We start from the raw sequence: 20,543 nt of genomic DNA on the forward strand, positions 1-20,543 counted from the left end.
TACATCTCAGCTTTTCTTCTCCGGTTGCTCCCCACCTGTCCTCAGGTCCCTCTCCTTGACCTCACCCTTCTACTCTTCTTAGTGCTCCCCCCCACCCCCACTTCTTCCTATATTTAGAATGGCAGCCCTCTTCCTCCTCCAAATCCCTGTGAGAATAAACATTTTGCCTTTTTCCCCCCACTACTGACTCTTGTAATTTCTACTTGTCCTCTTACTATTGCTTCTATTATTTGGCTGCTGTATATTTGCAGCGGCCAGAGCTCTGAGGCCTTTAAATCCCTGCCCAAGCCTGGCTGCCAGAGCTCCGGCGGTGATTTAAAGGGCCCGGGTTTCCCCGCAGTGGCTGGCGCCCTGGGCCCTTTAAATCACTGTCGGGGAAGCTGGTCCAGTCCGGCACGGCATACAGGACCATAGCGGCTTACTTTCACCTCTAGATGGACTCGAACTGTTAATAAGGTCTAGTATGGCTAGTCCTATGTCTGTATGCTATTCTGACTTTATGCTTTTGATGTAATTTATTTTAACTAAAACAGTGTGGTTTATTACCTGCAAATACATTACCACTCTTTTCATGATCCCCAAAACATCACCAGAGGACTCACATCTATAACCCTTTGTTCACTACATACAACTCCAAATATGCTGAGCAGCTCTGCGGAAGAACTTCAGAAAAACTGAGGAATCGTCTCCTGCACCTCACGTATTCCAAAAAGGGCCACAGCAAACAGGAACACATGAAGGAAGAAAATCATGAAACCTACCGGGAAGTCATGCAAGAAACCCAAAACTGCTTTTTTTTTTTTTTTAAGCCCACCAAAAGAAAACCAAAAAAACCCCCAATGACAACACCCCCCCCCTCCAAAAAACAAAACCAAAACCAACTATAACAACTCCAGACGTCTCAGAACACCACCTCTGGAAAAATGACACCATGACCCTCCACATGGACAGCACATGACAACCCAAAATCATCAATTTATCAGGACTGCCCCTAACCAGAGCTGAATTATCAGGGGACTGAGGGACTGAAATTCTTCCCCATGTCAGAACCTGATGCCATACAAAATGTGTGAAGAACTAACTCTGACTTAAATAATTATTTCACAATAATGATGGCACGACCCACAAATGTCCACTGACAGTTATAAGTAGAAAGAATCATCTGACTGGTCACCCAGCAGTGGATGAAATCACACACTTATTAATTACATGGATTTCTTCAGGAAAAAAAAAGACTTTGGAATCCTTAACAAACAAGACATCCATCACAGTCTCTCTCTCAGCAATAGGACCACTATGCAGTCCTTGAAATCCAACCACCAGATAGTGATCAAACCAGTAGTCAAAAGGGATACCATCATAATTCTCAGCCAGGATGACTACCTTGAGGACAACTGACAACTCTTTGGCACCACCTACTGTAAAGAACACAAAGAAGATCCCATTTCACAATTCACCAAGGAATTTTAGAAGGATCAAATCCTTCCTCAAACTCCAAAAGTAACTCTGCAACCTTATGCCTCATGAACTCACCCCAGGGACCTTCTACATGGTTCCCAACATACACAAACAAAGGAACCTATGCAGTCCTATTATATCTGGCCATGGCACTCTTACTGAAGGGATATCAGGATTCATAGAAACTATCTTCAAACCACTTACCACACAAGCGGCCATCTTCCTCTAGGATGCAGATGACTTCCCTCAGAAAATCCACAAGGTTGTTAACCTCCCTCACGACACCATTCTAGCCACCATGGATATCACCTAAATATACACCAACATCCCTCACAATGACTGCATCATTGCCTGCCTCAAATATTTACAGGATAATGGACAACACTCAGGTATCCACCCCAAGCGCATCACCAAACTCACTCATTTTGTCCTAACCCATAATAATTTGACATTCAACCACTAACCCTAGGACAGAGGTGGGTAACTACGGTCTGCGGGCCACATCCGGTCTGTGGGACCATCCTGGCCCGGGAGGCTAGCCCCCGGCCCCTCCCCTGCTGTCCCCCCTTCTCCGCAGCCTCAGCTCGTTCGCTCGCTCCTCTGCAGGCGCAATGCTCTGGGTGGCGGGGCTGTGAGCTCCTGGGGCAGTGCAGCTGCGTGGTGGTGGTGGTGCTGTGGCCCAGCTCCAGCCGGGCGGCACGGCTGTAGTGCTGCCAGCCACCGGTGCTCCAAGCAGCGCGGTAAGGGGGCATGGAGGAGGTGGGGTTGGATAGAGGGCAGGGGAGTTAGGGGTGGTGGTCAGAGGGTGGGGTTGTGGATAGGGGTTGGGGCGGTTGGGGGGGAACAGGGGGTTGAATGGGGGCAGAGGTCCTGGGGGGGAAGTCAGGAAGGAGCGAGCGTTGGATGGGGTAGCAGGGACAGTCAGGGAACAGGGAGTGGGTGTGTGTGAATGGGGCAGAGGTCCCGGGGAGGGCATCAGGGAACAGTGGGGGTTGGATGGGGCACGGGTCCCCGGGGAAGGGGGCAGATAGGAGTTGGGAACCAGGCCATGACCCCTTCCCCTAACCAGCCCTCCATACAATTTATAAAACCGAATGTGGCCCTCGGGCCAAAAAGTTTGCCCGCCCCTGGCCTAGGACCCATACCATGGAAACAGCCATGAGTACTAGGACAGTACAGGAAATGGATCACTTGATGATTACCTGTTCTGTTCATTCCCTCTGACATTAGCCACTGTCAGAAGACCGCATATTCGGCTAGATGGATCTTCGGTCAGACCCAGTATGGTCGTTCTTGTGTTCTTATGATGGCTCCTCAATATGCCAGTGTCTTCATGGGCCGCCATAAAGAAGATTTTTCTGGACAAATGTACCACAAAACCAAAGATTTACCTGAGATAAAATGAGAGAACCTGCTTCAATACAGAGTGGGGAAAAACCCCTCATACCACATGTCCCTAATTGTCACCTACCACCCCATCTTAGAACCTGTACAGGGCACCATTAAACAATGGCAACCCATACTCAATGGGGACCACATCCTGAAAAAAATCTTTCCCAATCCCTCTCTTCTGGCCTTCAAACAACCCCACAACCATGCCAAGCTCCTCATCAGAAACAAACTCCCCACAGATACTGACCCACCAACTTAAAGCTGCACACCAGTCCCTGCTCTAACAACACATGAAAAAACGGAAGACATATTTCCACTGCTGCAATAATCAATACTTCTCACAACATGACTTTCAAGATTCATAGGTCTTAAGCCTGCCTATTAGTACATGTGACTCTACATAATCCAGTGCACTAAATGTCCCAACAGCAACTCTGTGGGTGAAACTCTGCTCTTAAATGAACGCTCTCAAAGAAAGATAAGACAAAAACACCATATTACGCATGTAATTTTGTAATTTTACATAACTGTGATTCCATATCTGACCTCTCAGTCCTCATCCCCTAATGAAACCTGTCGAACATGTTTTATAAACTAATAGCACCCCTTCCCTTTTTTTGTCCTATGACTGCAAAGGTGTTAACTAGTCACTTCACCTTGTATGGTCTCTTTACAATATCAGGGCTGCCCAGAGGATTCAGGGGGCCTGGGGCAAAGCAATTTCGGGGGCCCCTTCCATAAAAAAAGTTGCAATACTATAGAATACCATATTCTCGTGGGGGCCCCTGTGGGGCCCGGGGCCTTGGGCAAATTGCCCCACTTGCGCCCCCTGGGCGGCCCTGTACAATATGTGATAACTATTTGTGCTAAACAATCTGTTGTTCCCTCTTGTATTTAGCTCGGACACTCTGAGTACCTTTCCCAGACATGTGTAGCTTTAAAGTTTCTCTCTTTCACCAATATAAATTGGTCCAATAAAAGATATTTCCTAACTGATGGAACTATTAATAATAATTGAAATTATTAATATTGATATGAGAAATCACCAAACACTAATTTAACCATACATTCTTTTATTATGCTCTAAACATGTCTAAAAAGCCTAAACCATAAGTAATGTACTACATACAAATAGTAATAAAATATTTATAAGAATTTGATCAAGATACTTAGAAATAGGCTAAGCCCACGGGTGCTTAGACCCACCTTGATCAGCTCCAGCAGGGTGAAGCAGGTATTAGCAATGAACCCTTTAAAAGTTTACTTTTTATACTCTTTAACAAACAAGGGATATCATTTCCAATTACTGACTTCAGCTAAAAACAATTAGAGACATTTCACCCTTATTTCCGGTATTAATCCAGATAAGATTTAAAACTACCGTTCTTCCCCAGGCCTTTACTCCTTATCTTTTCCCCTCCTTGCTGCTGACCAACAGCTCTTTCCTTGCACCTGGGTTCACACAGGAGATAACACTGACATGTGGGGTTGAAAGGTCTCTGGCTCCTTTTTAAAAGGCATTCTTTTTGTCATATTGAAAATCATCTGCAGTCACCCCTATCAGTGAGCCTTCTTTTTAGAAACTTCCCCTTATTTCATTAGTTATTCTTTGAATCAGACCTTCTCCCTTCTTCATTCCTTTTGTCCGTATAACTCATTATTTTCAAGGCCTTCTTTCTACTTGCTAGTCAGGACCATTCTTTACAATACACATATTTCCTTAACCACTCTAACCCTTCATGACACTCTTTTTTCATTGTTTCTTTTGGTGATTTTTCCTCTCCCATACTCATAATTGGTAACTCTGGGGACCTGTTGTTGGCCCTCTCTCCTCTTCCCTCTGAACTCTGTACCTTGGCAACTTCATCTCCCCCAGGGAGAGAATGATCTGTATATATTGGGACTTCAGGATCCAAGTCTCTTCCCCAACTTCCCTGATCAGACCCCCCCCCCCTCTTTGTCCGAACTTTTTCTGTGAAGGTGTACTGACAACTCAAGCTCAACATATCAAAAACTGAAAAATATTTTTCCTCTAAAAATGTTTTCCTTCAACTCTTTTTTTTTTATTACCATTGACCTCACCAGTATCCTCCCTGTCCCACTGGCTTGTAAACTACAATGTCATTGTTTACTCTTCTTCACACATGGATTCTTTAGTCATGTTGGATTTCCAACAAATGGCTGTCATCGGTCCATAGACGTCAAAGTCCTCCACAGGTCTCGCAAACCTCTCTGCTCTTGTCTCAGTTTGCTGCTCTGTTCCCTTCATATCAACCTCCTAGGTTTGCCTCCACATGTCCTCCTGTATGGTCCCATATGCCTGAACCCCCTCTTGACCCCCAAATGTTATGCTTTCACTTTCAAACTCCACTTGAAAAACACACTTTTTCAAGGCTGCATATGTACCAGTGACTAAAAATCTACGTGCATGTATATGAATAAATGCACATAAAATATGTTAAGTACATTAATTTTTTTTAAACATTTTTCAGACATGCATTACTGCCAGTCATTTACCTGTTACTTCCTCTTGTTCTTGCAAGCTCAAAGGCTGTTTTTGGAAGCCTAATGAAAGTGGGAAAATCCATAAAATCTCTGCAACTTACACTTCTATTAAAATAAATATGTTCATTAAAATTCATCAACTTTTTGTACTGGTACAAGGCTACATGCCAAAGAATGATAATTTAATTTTTCTTAATACAGTGTAAAGAGCAGAGCTCTTTACTCAGGTTTAATAAGTAACATTTTAACAGAATTAATGTGTAGTTCAAAGTCTAAAAAGATAGCAATTTATTGTACTATATTGAAAGGTTTAAGATGTAATAAAATAAAATTAAACTTTATTGACAATGCAGAGAAATAAAACAAATGGGTATTTAAGCGTTGGTCTGTATTTTAGTTCTTGAAAACTTATGCAACTGGAAGTGTTAAAAGCTGTTTCAAATGAGAAGTGCGCAAAATCTCAAGTTTTTCTCCCTAAGTGCAATCACTCACTCTCATTTTCTGCTAATGTAGTTGCAACTACTTCTAATACAGAGGTGGGCAAACTACAGCCCACAGGCCACATCTGGTCCACAAGACTATCCTGCCCAGCCCCTGAGCTCCTGGCTTGGGAGGCTAGCTCCAGCCCCTCCTCCCCCGCAGCCTCAGCTCGCTCGCTCCGCCGCTGACGCAATGCTCTGGGCGGCGGGACTGTGAACTCCTGGGGAAGCGCAGCTGCAGAGCCTGGCCTGACCCGGTGCTCTGTGCTGTGTGGTGGTGGCGGCGGCGCTGTGGCCCAGCTGCAGCTGGGCGGCGTGGCTGTAGCGCCGCCAGCCACCGGTGCTCCAGGCAGCGCAGTAAGGGGGCACGGAGCAGGGGGTGTGGATAGTGGTCGGGGTAGTTGGGGGAGCAACAGGGGGTTGAATGGGGGCAGGGGTCCCGGGGGGGCAGTCAGGAAGGAGGGGGGTTGGATGGGGTGGCAGGGGTAGTCAGGGGCAGGTGTCCAGGGGAAGTCAGGGGACAGGGAGAAGGGGTGGTTGGATGGGGCAGAGGTTCCAGGGGGGCTGTCAGGAATGAGAGGAGGGGTTGGATGAGGTGGTGGGGTCCGTGGGTGGTCAGGGGACAGGGAGTGGGGGTGTGTGGATGAGGCAGGAGTCCCAGAGGGGCCGTCAGGGAAGAGGCGGGGTTGGATGGGGCAGGAGTCCCGGGGGGAGATAGTAGGTGGGGGCCGGGCCACGACCCCTTCCCCTAACTGACCCTCCATACAATTTAGCCCTCAGGCCAAAAAGTTTGCCCGACCCTGTTCTAATGGCTTCTCCCCCTTTTAACTTTTTATTTTTTTGAGGGGAACTTTTCCTTCACGTATAGCCCTGTAGTCCACATCAGTTTCAGATGAATTACAAAGCTGTAAATAAAAGTGGAATTTGGCCTAAATATTTATCCTGGCTCTATTACTTTGTTCTTAAATTAGTCAATAAACTGTCACTTATCTCTGATTGGAATTTTAACTGTTCTGGTAGGAGAGAACTACTGTTAACTAACTTATTTTTTCGCCATGTGCATAGCAGAATCACACATTTGCTCCACTGGCTTTAAAACTTGCCAGCTGAGTCCAAAAGTGTATTTTTTTAAAGGAAAGGTTTTTTTAGCCCTTTCATATGTTTACATATAGGGTATGTCTACACTGCAATTAAAAATCTATGGCTGGTCTGTGCCAGCTGACTCTCACTGGTGCGGTTTGAGTAAGGGTCTCTTCAATTGCAGTGTAGAGGATTAGGATTAGGATCGGGTAGTGATCAATGGTTCCATGTCTAGTTGGCAGCCGGTATCAAGTGGAGTGCCCCAAGGGTCGGTGCTGGGGCTGGTTTTGTTCAATATCTTCATTAATGATCTGGAGGATGGTGTGGACTGCACCCTTAGCAAGTTTGCAGATGACACTAAACTGGGAGGAGTGGTTGATACGCTGGAGGGTAGGGCTAGGATACAGAGGGACCTAGACAAATTAGAGGATTGGGCCAAAAGAAATATGAGGAGGTTCAACAAGGACAAGTGCAGAGTCCTGCACTTAGGATGGAAGAATCCCATGCACTGCTACAGACTAGGGACCGAATGGCTGGGCAGCAGTTCTGCAGAAAAGGACCTAGGGGTTACGGTGGACGAAAAGCTGAATATGAGTCAACAGTGTGCCCTCGTTGCCAAGAAGGCTAATGGCATTTTGGGTTGTATAAGTAGGGGCATTTCCAGCAGATCGAGGGATGTGATCATTCCCCTCTATTCAGCACTGGTGAGGCCTCATTTGGAGTACTGTGTCCAGTTTTGGGCCCCACGCTACAAGAAGGATGTGGATAAATTGGAGAGAGTCCAGCGGAGGGCAACAAAAATGATTAGGGGGCTGGAGCACATGACTTATGAGGAGAGGCTCAGGGAACTGGGATTGTTTAGCCTGCAGAAGAGAAGAATGAGGGGGGATTTGATAGCTGCTTTCAACTACCTGAAAGGGGGTTCCAAAGAGGATGGATCTAGATTGTTCTCAGTGGTAGAAGATGACAGAACAAGGAGTAACGGTCTCAAGTTGCAGAGGGGGAGGTTTAGGTTGGACATTAGGAAAAACTTTTTCACTAGTAGGGTGGTGAAGAACTGGAATGGATTACCTAGGGTTGTGGTGGAATCTCCTTCCTTAGAGGTTTTTAAGGTCAGGCTTGACAAAGCCCTGGCTGGGATGATTTAGTTGGGTTTGGTCCTGCTTTGAGCCGGGGGTTGGACTAGATGACCTCCTGAGGTCCCTTCCAACCCTGAGATTCTATGATTCTATGATTGGTCTGGAGCCAAGGCTCTAGGACCCTCTGGGGTAGGAGGATCTGAGAGCTCGGGCTGCAGCCTGAGTCTGAACATCTATAGTGCAGTTAAACAGCTCTTTAGCCTGAGCCCTTTAGTCCGAGTCAGCTAGCAGGATTCAGCTGTGGGTTTTTAATTGCAGTGTAGACATACCTATAGAGGTCACATTATATCTCTTGCACTTCCCCCACAGTTTTGGTACAAAGTGCAGGAAGCTGTAACTCTTATAGGATTATATCCAACTTTGAAGTTCTTTAATCTCATTACTGACCATAACTGGGAGAAAGCCTTATGATTGTTTTTGTATAATTAATATACGCTTCTAAATTTCAGTACCCTTCAGTTATTGATCTGTATTTTCAACCTTAAATCCAATATTACAAAAGTCTGGTTTGGTGTTTTGGTTTGGTTTTTTTTGGTTGTCTGAGTTTAATTTATTAAGATGGAACTGTAGCATAACAAGCAGTATGCTCCCAAGAGTGAAATGATTGCTCAGGCTGACCTGTTTCTCTTGACTCAAGGAAGTGTGTGTGTGGGTTTTATTTTTAATGTCAATGTTGTTTTGCTATAAAAATATTGAAAAGTTACCAGTCTTCAGTGAATGATTGTTCAGTCCTGGAGCCAAGGGAATAGTTATTTTTTCAGTATTGTGAGCTAGAAATCTGTAAGAGAGTTCAGCTTTGTGTTGCCATGTAACAAGAGTGACAGTCAGAAGTTATTGCAGAGACTGATTAATAATGTCCGTGTAAGGCATCAGTCCCCAGTTTTGTTAACTTCCACGGATTTGCATATGTTTTTCAAAACACATTAATATTTTGCTAATTTATGCTGCTTTATTGGATCATATTATGTGAATAAATTTCTTTCTGAACTGTTATGTATATAACTATAATATCATAAGTTAGGATAGTAAATATTAATTTAATATGTCCATGGAACACTCATCTTCCTCATTTTCACCTTTCTTCATGTTTGTATGAGACTACCTTCCTTTTTTTGTTCAGTTATATTTTATTGTGGAGGTATTGGTAGCAACTGTATATTTAAGGTTCCACTGAGACTTGCAGTGTGGTTGGGATTAATTATCTTTATGTAGTACAAAGGTACACCAGCATCAATCTTGTGACACTTATGCTTATGGTAAAAGCTCTCCAACACGCCCCTCCCCACTCCCCCAATTCCCAGGCAGGCAAATTTGACTTAAATCTATTCAGCTGCTTAGGAGTTACAGGCGGTTAGAATAACTCTTCTTTGACATGTAGCTGTGCAGCCTGTTTCCTTCAGAGCCTTCTAGCTAGTAAATACCTTGGCTATAACATCTTATGCTTACTATGTAGGTGGAGTTAAACTAAATGTAAGACTTGTGGCAGTGTTTTATTAAATACTTCTGTTACTATTTTTTGTCATAACTGTTATTTATGCCAAGGGATGCTGCTGCCTTCATAAAACCACCAGTCTACTACTACTTTCCTTAGCCCCTTAGCCTTCTGCAACCACTTGGGGGTTCGACAAAAGTAATCCTTTTCTTAGGGGCCTGGCAAGAATTGTCATATCTAGGCTGCTCTCTAGCATATCCCAGTAGGTCTGCCAGCTAGACAGTATTTCCCCTTAGTACAGGTATATGAAGGGATTCTTAGTTTGCTTTTACAGCAAGCTTCTTCCTCGCTTTGTTCCCTCTCTGGTGTTGTGATGTGGTGATAGGGAAGGGGGGACTTGCAGCAAAACTGGTTGTAAGGTCGATGGCTGTGACCATGTAACCATGAGATGAGCCTTGGGGGTTTCACCAGAAGTGCAACTCATCAAAGAGATGGAGCTTTTCAGTTTGGATACTGACAAAGCACTTCACGCTCTTGAAGAACATGAGGGCCATCCTGAGATCCGTTGTGGGATTGACACACCATCCTCTACAGAAAGCCCTACAAGTATCAGCCTTGACGGGGCAATGGGCTCACGGTGACTCCCAGGGCAGGTCATGGTGCCAAAGGAGACAATCATCCTCTGCTTCCCTTGTCATCCCAGTCAACCAGACAGCAAAGTTGGTGGGACTGTCAGGAGCCACATCAGAGCTGATCATCACAGCCACAGCTATTATCGTATGAACCATACCTCTCAGTGGTAGGCCATGTGCTGGCATTCATTTATGTGAAGCTGCTTCTCAAACTTTGCCTTCAAACTCTCCAACTCGCGCTAAGGAATGTCTGTTCTTCACTGAAAATGCAATAGGAAATATAGATCACAGTGCCATGTCATGTTACCACAAAACCTGATCCTCAAACAGCATGGGATTACCCATGACCATTCCAGAGTCCAGAGCCACCAGGCTAGCTTGTACAATATTCCTGCCTGTCCTCCAAAACTTGCAGATTTTCACAGTCATTAAAAAAGTAATGGGACACTCATCCTTCTCCCTGGAGGCCATCAACTTCTGGAAATGGTGCTACCAGAATAGAGTGACACAGTTGTCCCTTTACTTTCCAGGAGTCAACAAGTGAGCAGATTTCCTGAGCAGGTAATGTGTGACCAACCATGAATGGTCCCTGTACACATCCTTCATGTAAATGGGGTACATGGAAGACTACTTTGTCAGAAAGGACAATGCAGAATGTTAATACTTTTGCTCAAGAGGGTCCATGGTTGCTACTGGATGACTCTCTTACAGTGAAACAAAGACTTTGTATACATCTTTCCTCTGATTACCAGGGTGATTTCTGCACTCAAGTAACAAAGCTATGATCATTCTGGTATCTCAACACTGGCTGAGGCAGTTCTGGCTGACAGATCTGCTTTAGATGTCCATTTAACCTCTGATGCAGCCCCCACACTTTCTGCATCTGATCTCATAGCATCACAGCCAGAAACTCCATTTTAGACCTGAAGTCACTGCACCTGACAGTGTGGTTGTTATTTGGCTAAGAACCATAGACAGACTGCTCCTGTCAGGTCCAGGAAATCCCAATATGTCCCACATTACCCAGGGACTTGAAAATGTGTGCAGAACGGGAGTCCCACTCGTGTACGCTTTGTAAGGTCTTTTGGAGCAAGATTTCCCTCCCATAGACATAGGCCAAATAGAGTTAAAGTTTTGGTGCTAATTAATACTGTGAAACTGTCATTGAAAAGTTTTAACTTAGAGTTGAAGTGGCTCAGCTGTATTTCCACACCACTTCAACTCTAAGTTTAAAAACACACACACACAAATCTTAAGTTAAAGCAACATGAACATAATAGAGCGTGAATCTTCATTGCCGCACTCAGACACACCAGCATATGAATTATGTGTCTATCACATTTCCAATTAAACAACGTCCTTATACTCACCATACACATACAAGAAATGAAAATTACATTGCAATGGACAGCGTTAACTATAACCAGTTAATCATCCTATTATGAAGAACATTCTATCTCTGTGTATGTGAAAGTGAACATATTTGTATGATTTTGTTAGCAGTAGAGTTGGTAAGTTTTTTAAATGTTACATTTTAGTCATTTTTTCATTGCATTCCAATTTTGATAATGGAAATACCCCTCAGAATTTCAATGAGCATGACTGTGCACAATGTTTTTGTTACTGTTGGTTTTCCTGTTTTTGATCAATTTTAGTCAAGGACAGTCACATTTAACATCACATTATCTGGTTGTGATTAATCCTTTGGTTCACAGCTATTCAAAGTCACGTTCTAACATAAACTGATTTTCTAATGAATAGGCTTAAGTGTACCTTAAGCAATGATTTTACTTTGCAACTTTTCTTGGGACCTCCTGAAAGGTAATATGTGCAACTCCTACAGTATAGATAGGCAGAAATATACATTTGGATAGCTTCAGTTTCTGGTAAATAATCTTTCTTTTTATCTACTTAACAGCCACAGCATTGGATGATACTCTGTGATTTTGTTTTGTTTTGTTTTTTAATTTAAACTATCACAGTTTGTCAGTGATTGTCTCTCTTTGTCTCTCTCTCTCTGTCTGTCATAGATTAATTAGAATTATCAAGGCAATGTGTATTTTATCATATTTATTTATTTGGGTTAGTTAATTCTGCTGGGTAGCTGCAAAATAAACAGATTTAAACATATTCACATGTACTGCTACCTTCAGAGATTTAAGTAATGCAACAGGATTATCATTGACATTAGATCGGTATTAAACTTTATGCCTCAGGTGTGGAGTGGTATTCTGTGTTAGCATAGTGAGGAATCTGAAGATTGTTTCTAGGACTGAATAAAAGACAAAAGACTGTGACTTGTAAAGATGCTTTGCATATTAATGCCTTTCATTCTGTGTGATTATATTTGAGGTTTTTAGAGATGTGTGACTTACATTATTGCCAACTTTCATTTTATAACAAGTACTTTTGGAAACCTTTTTTTGTATGTATCAGAATATGCCAACACTTCCCTGTTATTCTTTCTTCAGAACATATGTTAGACACATTATATTGGTAGGAGAGATTGTCAAGATTTTTTTTTTTAAATAAGTTTATGTATGTTATGAACTTCAGGTATATAATATAATTGCAAATACAGTTTCATCTTCTGTTATATTATGGTTGTGTTCCAGGATGTGATATTAAAATATAACGTTTTATTTAGTTTTATTTTTCTTAATCGAGATAAGATTAATAATTTAAGTAGAAAGTCTGCAAATCCATCAAATTAATGTCTTAATACTAATCTTCCTATCACTACATTGTATCTGTGCATAACTTAAAACATCAAACATGAAGCTTTAATTGACTACTGTCATCTATTAATAATGTCTGGATAAGTTAAGTAAAAAGTGATTTTATAAAGTGTTCCAGGAGACCTATATGGTGAACAATCCTGGCCTGTTTTAAAACAGTGGATGGACAAAGGTAGTAGTTTCGGTAATAGCTGGCATTTTGTATACCATCTTTCATCCAAAAATCTCAGATCCTAAGAACTTTTAAAACTGGAAGTACATGAATAACTGTATCTGTTTTGGGGGCTGGATAGTAGGGCAAGAAAGGCAGAAGTTACTCTGTAGTGAAAGATCACATCCTTGACAAATAATACACAATCATTCTGGAAAGAATTTATGTATATTCTACTCAGTGTAAATCACTGGAGAATTTTAGATAGGCAGACTGTAATTTCTCATTTGGTATTTTGCTGTACACAAGGATAATAGCCTTAATCCAATGGAACTGTCATGAGATTTATAACAAATCAGCATTCTTGTTTGCAATCCAAAATAATGTTGTTTTGTTCCATTGTAAATTCCTGGCTTTAGTCTGTATAAGCAAGAGTCATATCATTTAACAAAAAGCAAATTAACAAAACATCTTACAAAATCATTAATGTGTTTTGAATCGAACCCCTAAGGCATTTTCAAACTCTATAGCATGAGAAAATCCTCTTCATACTATCCCAGTCCATTTGTGTTCTCACTGCTGTGATGACAATATTTTGGGTAAGAGCTTCACTCAAATCATTAATCATATTTACTTGTTTCAGAGTAGCAGCCGAGTTAGTCTGTATCCACAAAAAGAACAGGAGTACTTATGGCACCTTAGAGACTAACAAATTTATTTGAGCATAAGCTTTCGTGGGCTACAGCCCACTTCTTCGGATGCATAGAATGGAACATATATTGAGGAGATATATATACACGTTCAGAGAGCATGAAAAGGTGGGGGTTGTCTTACCAACTCTGAGAGGCCAATTAAGTAAGAGAAAAAAGCTTTTGAAGTGATAATCAAGATAGCCCAGTATAGAGAGTTTGATAAGAAGTGTGAGAATACTTACAAGGGGAGATAGATTCAATGTTTGTAATGGCTCAGCCATTCCCAGTCCCTATTTAAGCCTAAATTGATTGTGTCTAGTTTGCATATCAATTCCAGCTCAACAGTTTCTCGTTGGAGTCTGTTTTTGAAACTTTTCTGTTGTAAAATTGCCACCTACAGGTTTGTCATTGAATGACCAGACAGGTTAAAGTGTTCTCCTACTGGTTTTTGAGTTTTATGATTCCTGATGTCAGATTTGTGTCCATTAATTCTTTTGCGTAGAGACTGTCCGGTTTGGCCAAAGTACATGGCAGAGGGGCATTGCTGGCACATGATGGCATATATCACATTGGTAGATGTGCAGGTGAATGAGCCCCTGATGGTATGGCTGATGTGATTAGGTCCTATGATGATGTCACTTGAATAGATATGTGGACAGAGTTGGCATCAGTTTAATATTTACTTATTAAATCAGTCATTTTGGAATCCAGTACCTTTGCATTAATTTCTTCAAGCTTATAAGAATGATCATTAATCAATTTCCTCTCAAGAAACATTGCATATCAAAATGCATTTTAAATTATTGTTTGATTATTAAGATACTCTGGACCATATCCCTCATCTACTCATCTACATGAACTTCCTAGGCTTCAGAACAGGACCTTCCCAGCTCCCATAACTCCATAAATACCTGTATCTAGGGTTTGTGTGTGTGTGCATGCATAGCTCCATACATACCTGTATCTGGGGCGTGTGTGTGTTTGTTTATGCACGTGCGTGCATAGCACCTTAAGTGTGTGTGTGAGAGAGAGAGAGAGAGAGTTCATTAGTTATCCTGTAGGGGAACCTTGGCTTTGGCTTTCTGTAGTCATTGTTGACTCAAAGTGATGCAGATATTTTAAATTGAAAATTGGTCTTAATAATAAATGAGCATTTGTGCTGCAGTCTGAATGTATGCAAAGAGAGGTATAATAAACAGCAGAAATAATTTTATCATCACACATCTGCTATTTGTTCTAAATGTAATCCCAGCAGGATTGCTCTTTTGCTTGTTGAATCTGTTTGATTCTAACACCATTTCGCTGTCTGGAGATGGTTTACCATTTTACTTCTAAAGTGCAAATTGAACCAGTAACAAACAAACAAAACAAACAAAAAAAAAAGAGAAGATAATTAGCACCGAAGTTTATGTAATTTTCATAAGTAGATTTAGTTAATCATAAACCTGAGTAAAAATAATTTGGAAATTAATACACTCCATTGGGAAATAAAAGCATGATTATAACAGAAGGTAAATAGAAATATAACAATTGTATTTGAAGAGGCTTTTTCTTTTATTATTACAATAGTAAATTTAGCTTTGTACCTCACTTAATACCTTGAATATCTTTAAATAGTTAATTTGGGATGGGGAGGGATGAACACAAAACTACTCAATTATTCAATTACACTATATTTGGTTACAGTATGTCTTATTAAAACAGTTCTGGGATATTTTAGAAAAGATGTTCAAACAAAAGAAGTAGTGTCTTCTATGGGTGTGTGATATTTATTGCCAGATTGTAGACTTGATCTTAATCTGAGATAAAGGAGGGAAGAAAAAATGAAACCACCTTCTCTTGAGCTTCATTGGGCATCAGATCATCTCTCACTAGTCCTTGTAAAATAGTCCTTACAAGGAAAACCGACCACATCAACCCTTTTTTTCATTGGTCCCCACCTTCTCCATCACAACTAAACTTCTCATCTTCACCTTTGAAGCCCTACATATCTTTGCCCCTCCTTACTCAGCTTTCTCTCGTTTTGTTGTTTCCTGCCCTCTTCATTCAGTCAGCAACCTACTTGTCCCACAAGTGTCTTTCATTCTGCTCTTCACTCAAAAAACACCTTTCCTGAGCTCCTCTGCACGGAAGGATTTAAATGAAGACTCACTTCTGTTACGATGTCTATCTCTGGGTTTAGATAACTAACTTTGCAACTCTAATATAATAAAAATTGGGAAGCTGTCTTGTTAGTTCTCTGTTCCTGCTGTCACCCTGGCCAGTCTGCTTGTACTTTGTGTTCTTTTCTCCCATCATTTGCTTTCTATAATATTGAGATCTCTGTGCATGATTTGTCTGTATAGCACTTAACACTGCTATATTAATAATACACTGTAAGCATTTTATTAGCTACAGTGGCATTCCAGACCATTTGGAAACATACATGGTTAAAAAGTTTAATATGAAATAATATAATAAAATATTCCTAAAATACTTTTTATCCATATTTCATAAATAAATAGACACAAAAGTAGTAAAACACAGATTTCTACAACCTTTGGTTTTAAAAAAAAAACAAAATTCTTTGTTGGGTAAACTTAAAAAAAAAAAAGCAGTTGTGAATCTGCTTGTTTTCTGCTTGTTTTCAACACATTTTAACATTACTGCAGTTGAAGCGCAGTTTGTTACCTTGTTAATGCATTTGTGACTGTTATAATCAGCTTTGAAACAACAACCACAAGACTTCCCCTGTGGAGAAATAATGTGTGCATGTGTCTGTGTATGAAGCAGCTTGAGTGCATTTCTGTCTGCTTATTTTGTTCCCTGCAGCTCTTTTTAAATATGATATTTTCCGTGTTACATTGGATTATGCAGGTAAAATAGAAGATCTTGAAATGCACACTTACTAAACTACATTAACTGTGTCAGTGCTTTGTTTTTTAAAAGGGAAATTAATTATAGAGGAGCATTTTGACAGTTGAAACCATGAAAAGACATTAGCTGAAAGATTCTGAGACACTGTCAGTTCCATTAAATGCTATGTGTAAATTAAACTTCAGTTGTATCCTTTCTTAAAAGGAAAATGAGAGTAATAATGGGCAAAATGACTTTTCCCCCAAAGTCACAAAAATTAATTTTCTTTATGTGCTTGCATGAAAGACAGGTACTTCCTTGGATATTTAATTTGTGAGAATTTATTGCATAGAAAAAACAAATAGAAGTAATTATTACTTAAGCATCAAATAGAGCAAAGGCTTCAAGACAATGTGCTGGGGTAAATTTCCATTTTCACGTGTATTTCATGGAAATGTGTATCTTGATGGATGTGAGCATTCAATTCAAGTTACTTTTTTCCTATGAAGAAATAAGGAAAGAACAAAGATTTGTTCTTCAGAACTGTGAAAATTAGATTGGAACTGATCACATAATATTCTGTTTATTTCTATTTTTTCTTATAGCATTGATACTTAGACAAATTACCACCTCTGCTTTTAATTCATGTAAGCTTGTAACTGGTATTGAAGGAGTTGTACTATATTATCAACACAAAACTTTCTTAGTATTCTATACAAAACCAGCGAGTGTAAGCTTTTGCTTCATTTGAGTCACAACTGCTAACTACTGATTCTGTATCTGAAGGTATTAGACATCGTTCACATGTATAAAACAAATGTGTTAGCAGAATAATGTTTTTTGAAAACTACGTACAGTATGCTTTTAGAATCTGTGACTAACAGGTATGTTGCAGATCTTGGAGCTAGAGTAATATTGTGTATAGTCTTTTCCAGGGCTTTGCTTAAAAATGAAATCAAGCATGTTTCTCCTTAACAAAATCTATGGATAGAACCAACATGAGAACAATAAATCATAATATTAAAAAACAAAACAACCATAAGAACACTACTTAATTCTAGATGGCATAGGCACAGTGATGGTTATGCCATTCTAAAATGAGTTTGACTAAATAAATTAGGGTCTTTTGCAGTTTAAACACAATTTATTTACAATATGATGGACTTAATCATGGAGAGCCCAAATCTGTTCTACAAGTAGCATGGCTAAATGAGTTGATATGAGAGGAGAAAGAACAGTTAGGTTTTGGTAAGAAAGTAAGGGCATTATAGTTCAGTACCTTCACTTAGCTAACCTTTAAGTGTGCAATTAATGTTTAAGGAAAATAAAGTTTGGGGAATGCTGTAAAAAAAATTGCCAAAATGTGGAAAGCAGTTAAAGTCTCTGGTCTTTGAACAGGAATTATTTTACATCATACTGCTGAGATACCATAAAGTGAAAGCTATAATGCATGAAAGATTGTATACATACTGTTACAGTGGTGTCACAGACATGTCTACATTGAAGTTTTCCATTTAAAAACCTTTAGTTGTAGTAGCCTCTCAAAATTACAGCAGGCTGAACCATGAGTGGTGAGATACCAGTCACAGATACAGTTTTTTGTAATTTGAATTCCAACATATGTTCAGTCTGTGATGAAAATGGTTTTTTAATAAATATATGGAAATACATGTTGACCTCAGTTTGGGTCAGCAACCAGCTGGTGTCGCTTAACAGTTATGGAGACTGTAATAAGTCCTATCAGTTTTAGCAAGGATGTTTGACCCGTGTCAACTGCCCAGAGTAGTCTATACATCAGTAAGATAGAGTAATGTTAGCTTGTTAGAATGGCTTGTGTTTAGTTAAGGTATGCATTACTTTTATCCTGTTCTGCTCCGGCTTCCCTTCCGTAAGTCTGGAAAACTTCCTTAAATGTATTCAGCCTTTTTCTGCAAGGTAGTCCATTAGATAGCAAATTCTGGAACTTAGCAAATGCAGCCCTTGTTGACATGTATGCTATCTGAAACAGCTTTTAAAGGTGTAGGGGGGAAAAATGGCTCCTTAAGCATTCATCACAAGGGATCCTATAAAATCCTTATGCTACTCTAGTGCTGATTCAGATATTATCTTCTGCCATTGGTGCTCCAGTTTTCTGTCTTCCCAGTTTGTCTACCATAAGTCATCAGTGAACAACGGCGATCTGTGGCAGCAAGGCAGAGGGAAGGACAGCCACTAGGGGCTAGTGCATTGATGAGTGTGGACAATAGTATTACACATGTTCTATCAGCCTGGCAACATTGTGATCCAGCTGGACACCTGTGTTTAACAGGAAGCCTATAAGATCCATGAGTCTCTTAGAGCAGATAAGCTTATCCTGCTCAATTAAAAAAGAAGTTAGTCTTCTCTTCATCTTACAAATGACAAAGAAAAAAAAACTGTGCAAGAATAAATTTTAAATATATTGATTTAACTATAAAATTAGGGATTTCTGTACACCTGTACTACCCAAAGTATATTTATTTAAAATAAAGCAATGGAGAGGGGCATGCAAATTTGGTCTGTTCTTTTGCCAGAGTTTAATTGGTCATATGATACGCACAGCATTTTCTTTGAGCATATAGTGAGATGAGCTTATGAACCAATTTTACATCTTGCTTAGCTTGATTAAGCATTATCAGAGGAGAAGAGGTTGAAAAGGTTATGCTTAATAGCTAAAGCCCCAGAGACTTATGTAGTTTTGGAATGTGTGTAAATATCTTACGTGATGACTACAGGCTGCTTTTGTGGATAAGGCCCAGAGTTGTTTTGTGAAGTAAAATTTTGCTTTGTATATGCATGGGAAGGAAGATAATGCTCCTTATTTATAATTTAATGAGGAAGATGAAACCACAGGGGGGAAAGAAGAAAAAAAAAAGTTGGCAGCCAATGACTAATACTTAAATGTGTTGGCGCCTGTGGTTCAGCGATCACAGCACTAACTCCTTAACACTTGAGAATCATGATTCCTGTCAGAGTCTGTTTAGTGGAGATGCTGACATCTGTATAAACCCATCTAACTTACTAATTTGTTGTGTTACTTGTATGTTAAGAAATCAATATTTGCATGGCATTGGAAATATCTAAATGGAAAAAAAAGTGGGTCTCACAATATTCCCTTAATTACCAAGTCATCTAACAAACTACAAACATCATATCATATACAATATTTATCAAATGCTCATTAAAATCACAGCAATTAGCAGAATATAAAGGTAATGTCATATGCTTTTTTATTTCTTTGGTTCCAGAATTTGGTGAAGAATCTTCCTGAACAAAAGGAACTCAGTGCCTTAGCCCAGTTAAAGCATGAATATGATGATCTCTGTGAGCCAGAACAGTTTGGAGTTGTGGTATGTACTAGACTAATATTCAGCCATGTGTTGTCATTTATAATATACATTAAAAAGAAAAGCAGTTCAATAGTATATTGATTTTTTTTTCATTACTGTTAATGCATGTTTTTCAGACTGTACAGATTATGGAACATTTTCTGTCTGTCTGTCTGTCTCTCTCTCTTTAGCACAATTTTGTCCAAAATCAGGAAATTAAGATCTTTATAGAATAGAATCCCTACAGGTACTTGACAGAGCCTTCTCTATATTGTACTACTGAAAGGAGCAGTGATGTATAATTAACAGCCACTTTCTGTAAAAGTCATTTCTATGACAAATCAAATCTTATATCTCTCTGCTGATTGACAGTGGAGTGCTGTTGATAAATAATAGAGCAGAAGAGGTATATTTTAGGACTTCTTAAGGATTCATTCATGCAGAGTCATCGACTGATGATTTTTTTCACCCATTTGTTGTTTGTACTTAATATCTAAGAGACTGTTCTGGCAATTGAAAGAGCTACCCAAGTATTATTTCTCAGTTTAGATATTCCGCTCCTGCCTTGCAATAAAAAAAATTAGGCTATCATGCTCATATATTTGTAACATATATCATTTTGCTACTAAAAGGAGTGGAACTTGAACAGAGATCCAAGATTTC

The 20,543-nt window shown here is 40.1% G+C and overlaps 1 protein-coding gene across 3 annotated transcripts in view; it reads left to right on the forward strand.

Annotated features, from left to right (window-relative positions):
• Positions 1–20,543, forward strand: part of DIAPH2 (diaphanous related formin 2) — an 834,834-nt gene that overhangs the window by 344,887 nt on the left and 469,404 nt on the right. For all 3 annotated transcript variants that reach the window (XM_045029932.1, XM_045029931.1, XM_045029930.1), the window contains one exon: positions 19,800–19,901. In XM_045029932.1, the coding sequence (XP_044885867.1) occupies positions 19,800–19,901 (102 nt within the window). The remainder of the gene's footprint in view (positions 1–19,799; positions 19,902–20,543) is intronic.

The sequence above is a fragment of the Mauremys mutica genome, chromosome 9, assembly GCF_020497125.1.
Source record: "Mauremys mutica isolate MM-2020 ecotype Southern chromosome 9, ASM2049712v1, whole genome shotgun sequence".
Taxonomy (NCBI): Eukaryota; Metazoa; Chordata; order Testudines; family Geoemydidae; genus Mauremys; species Mauremys mutica.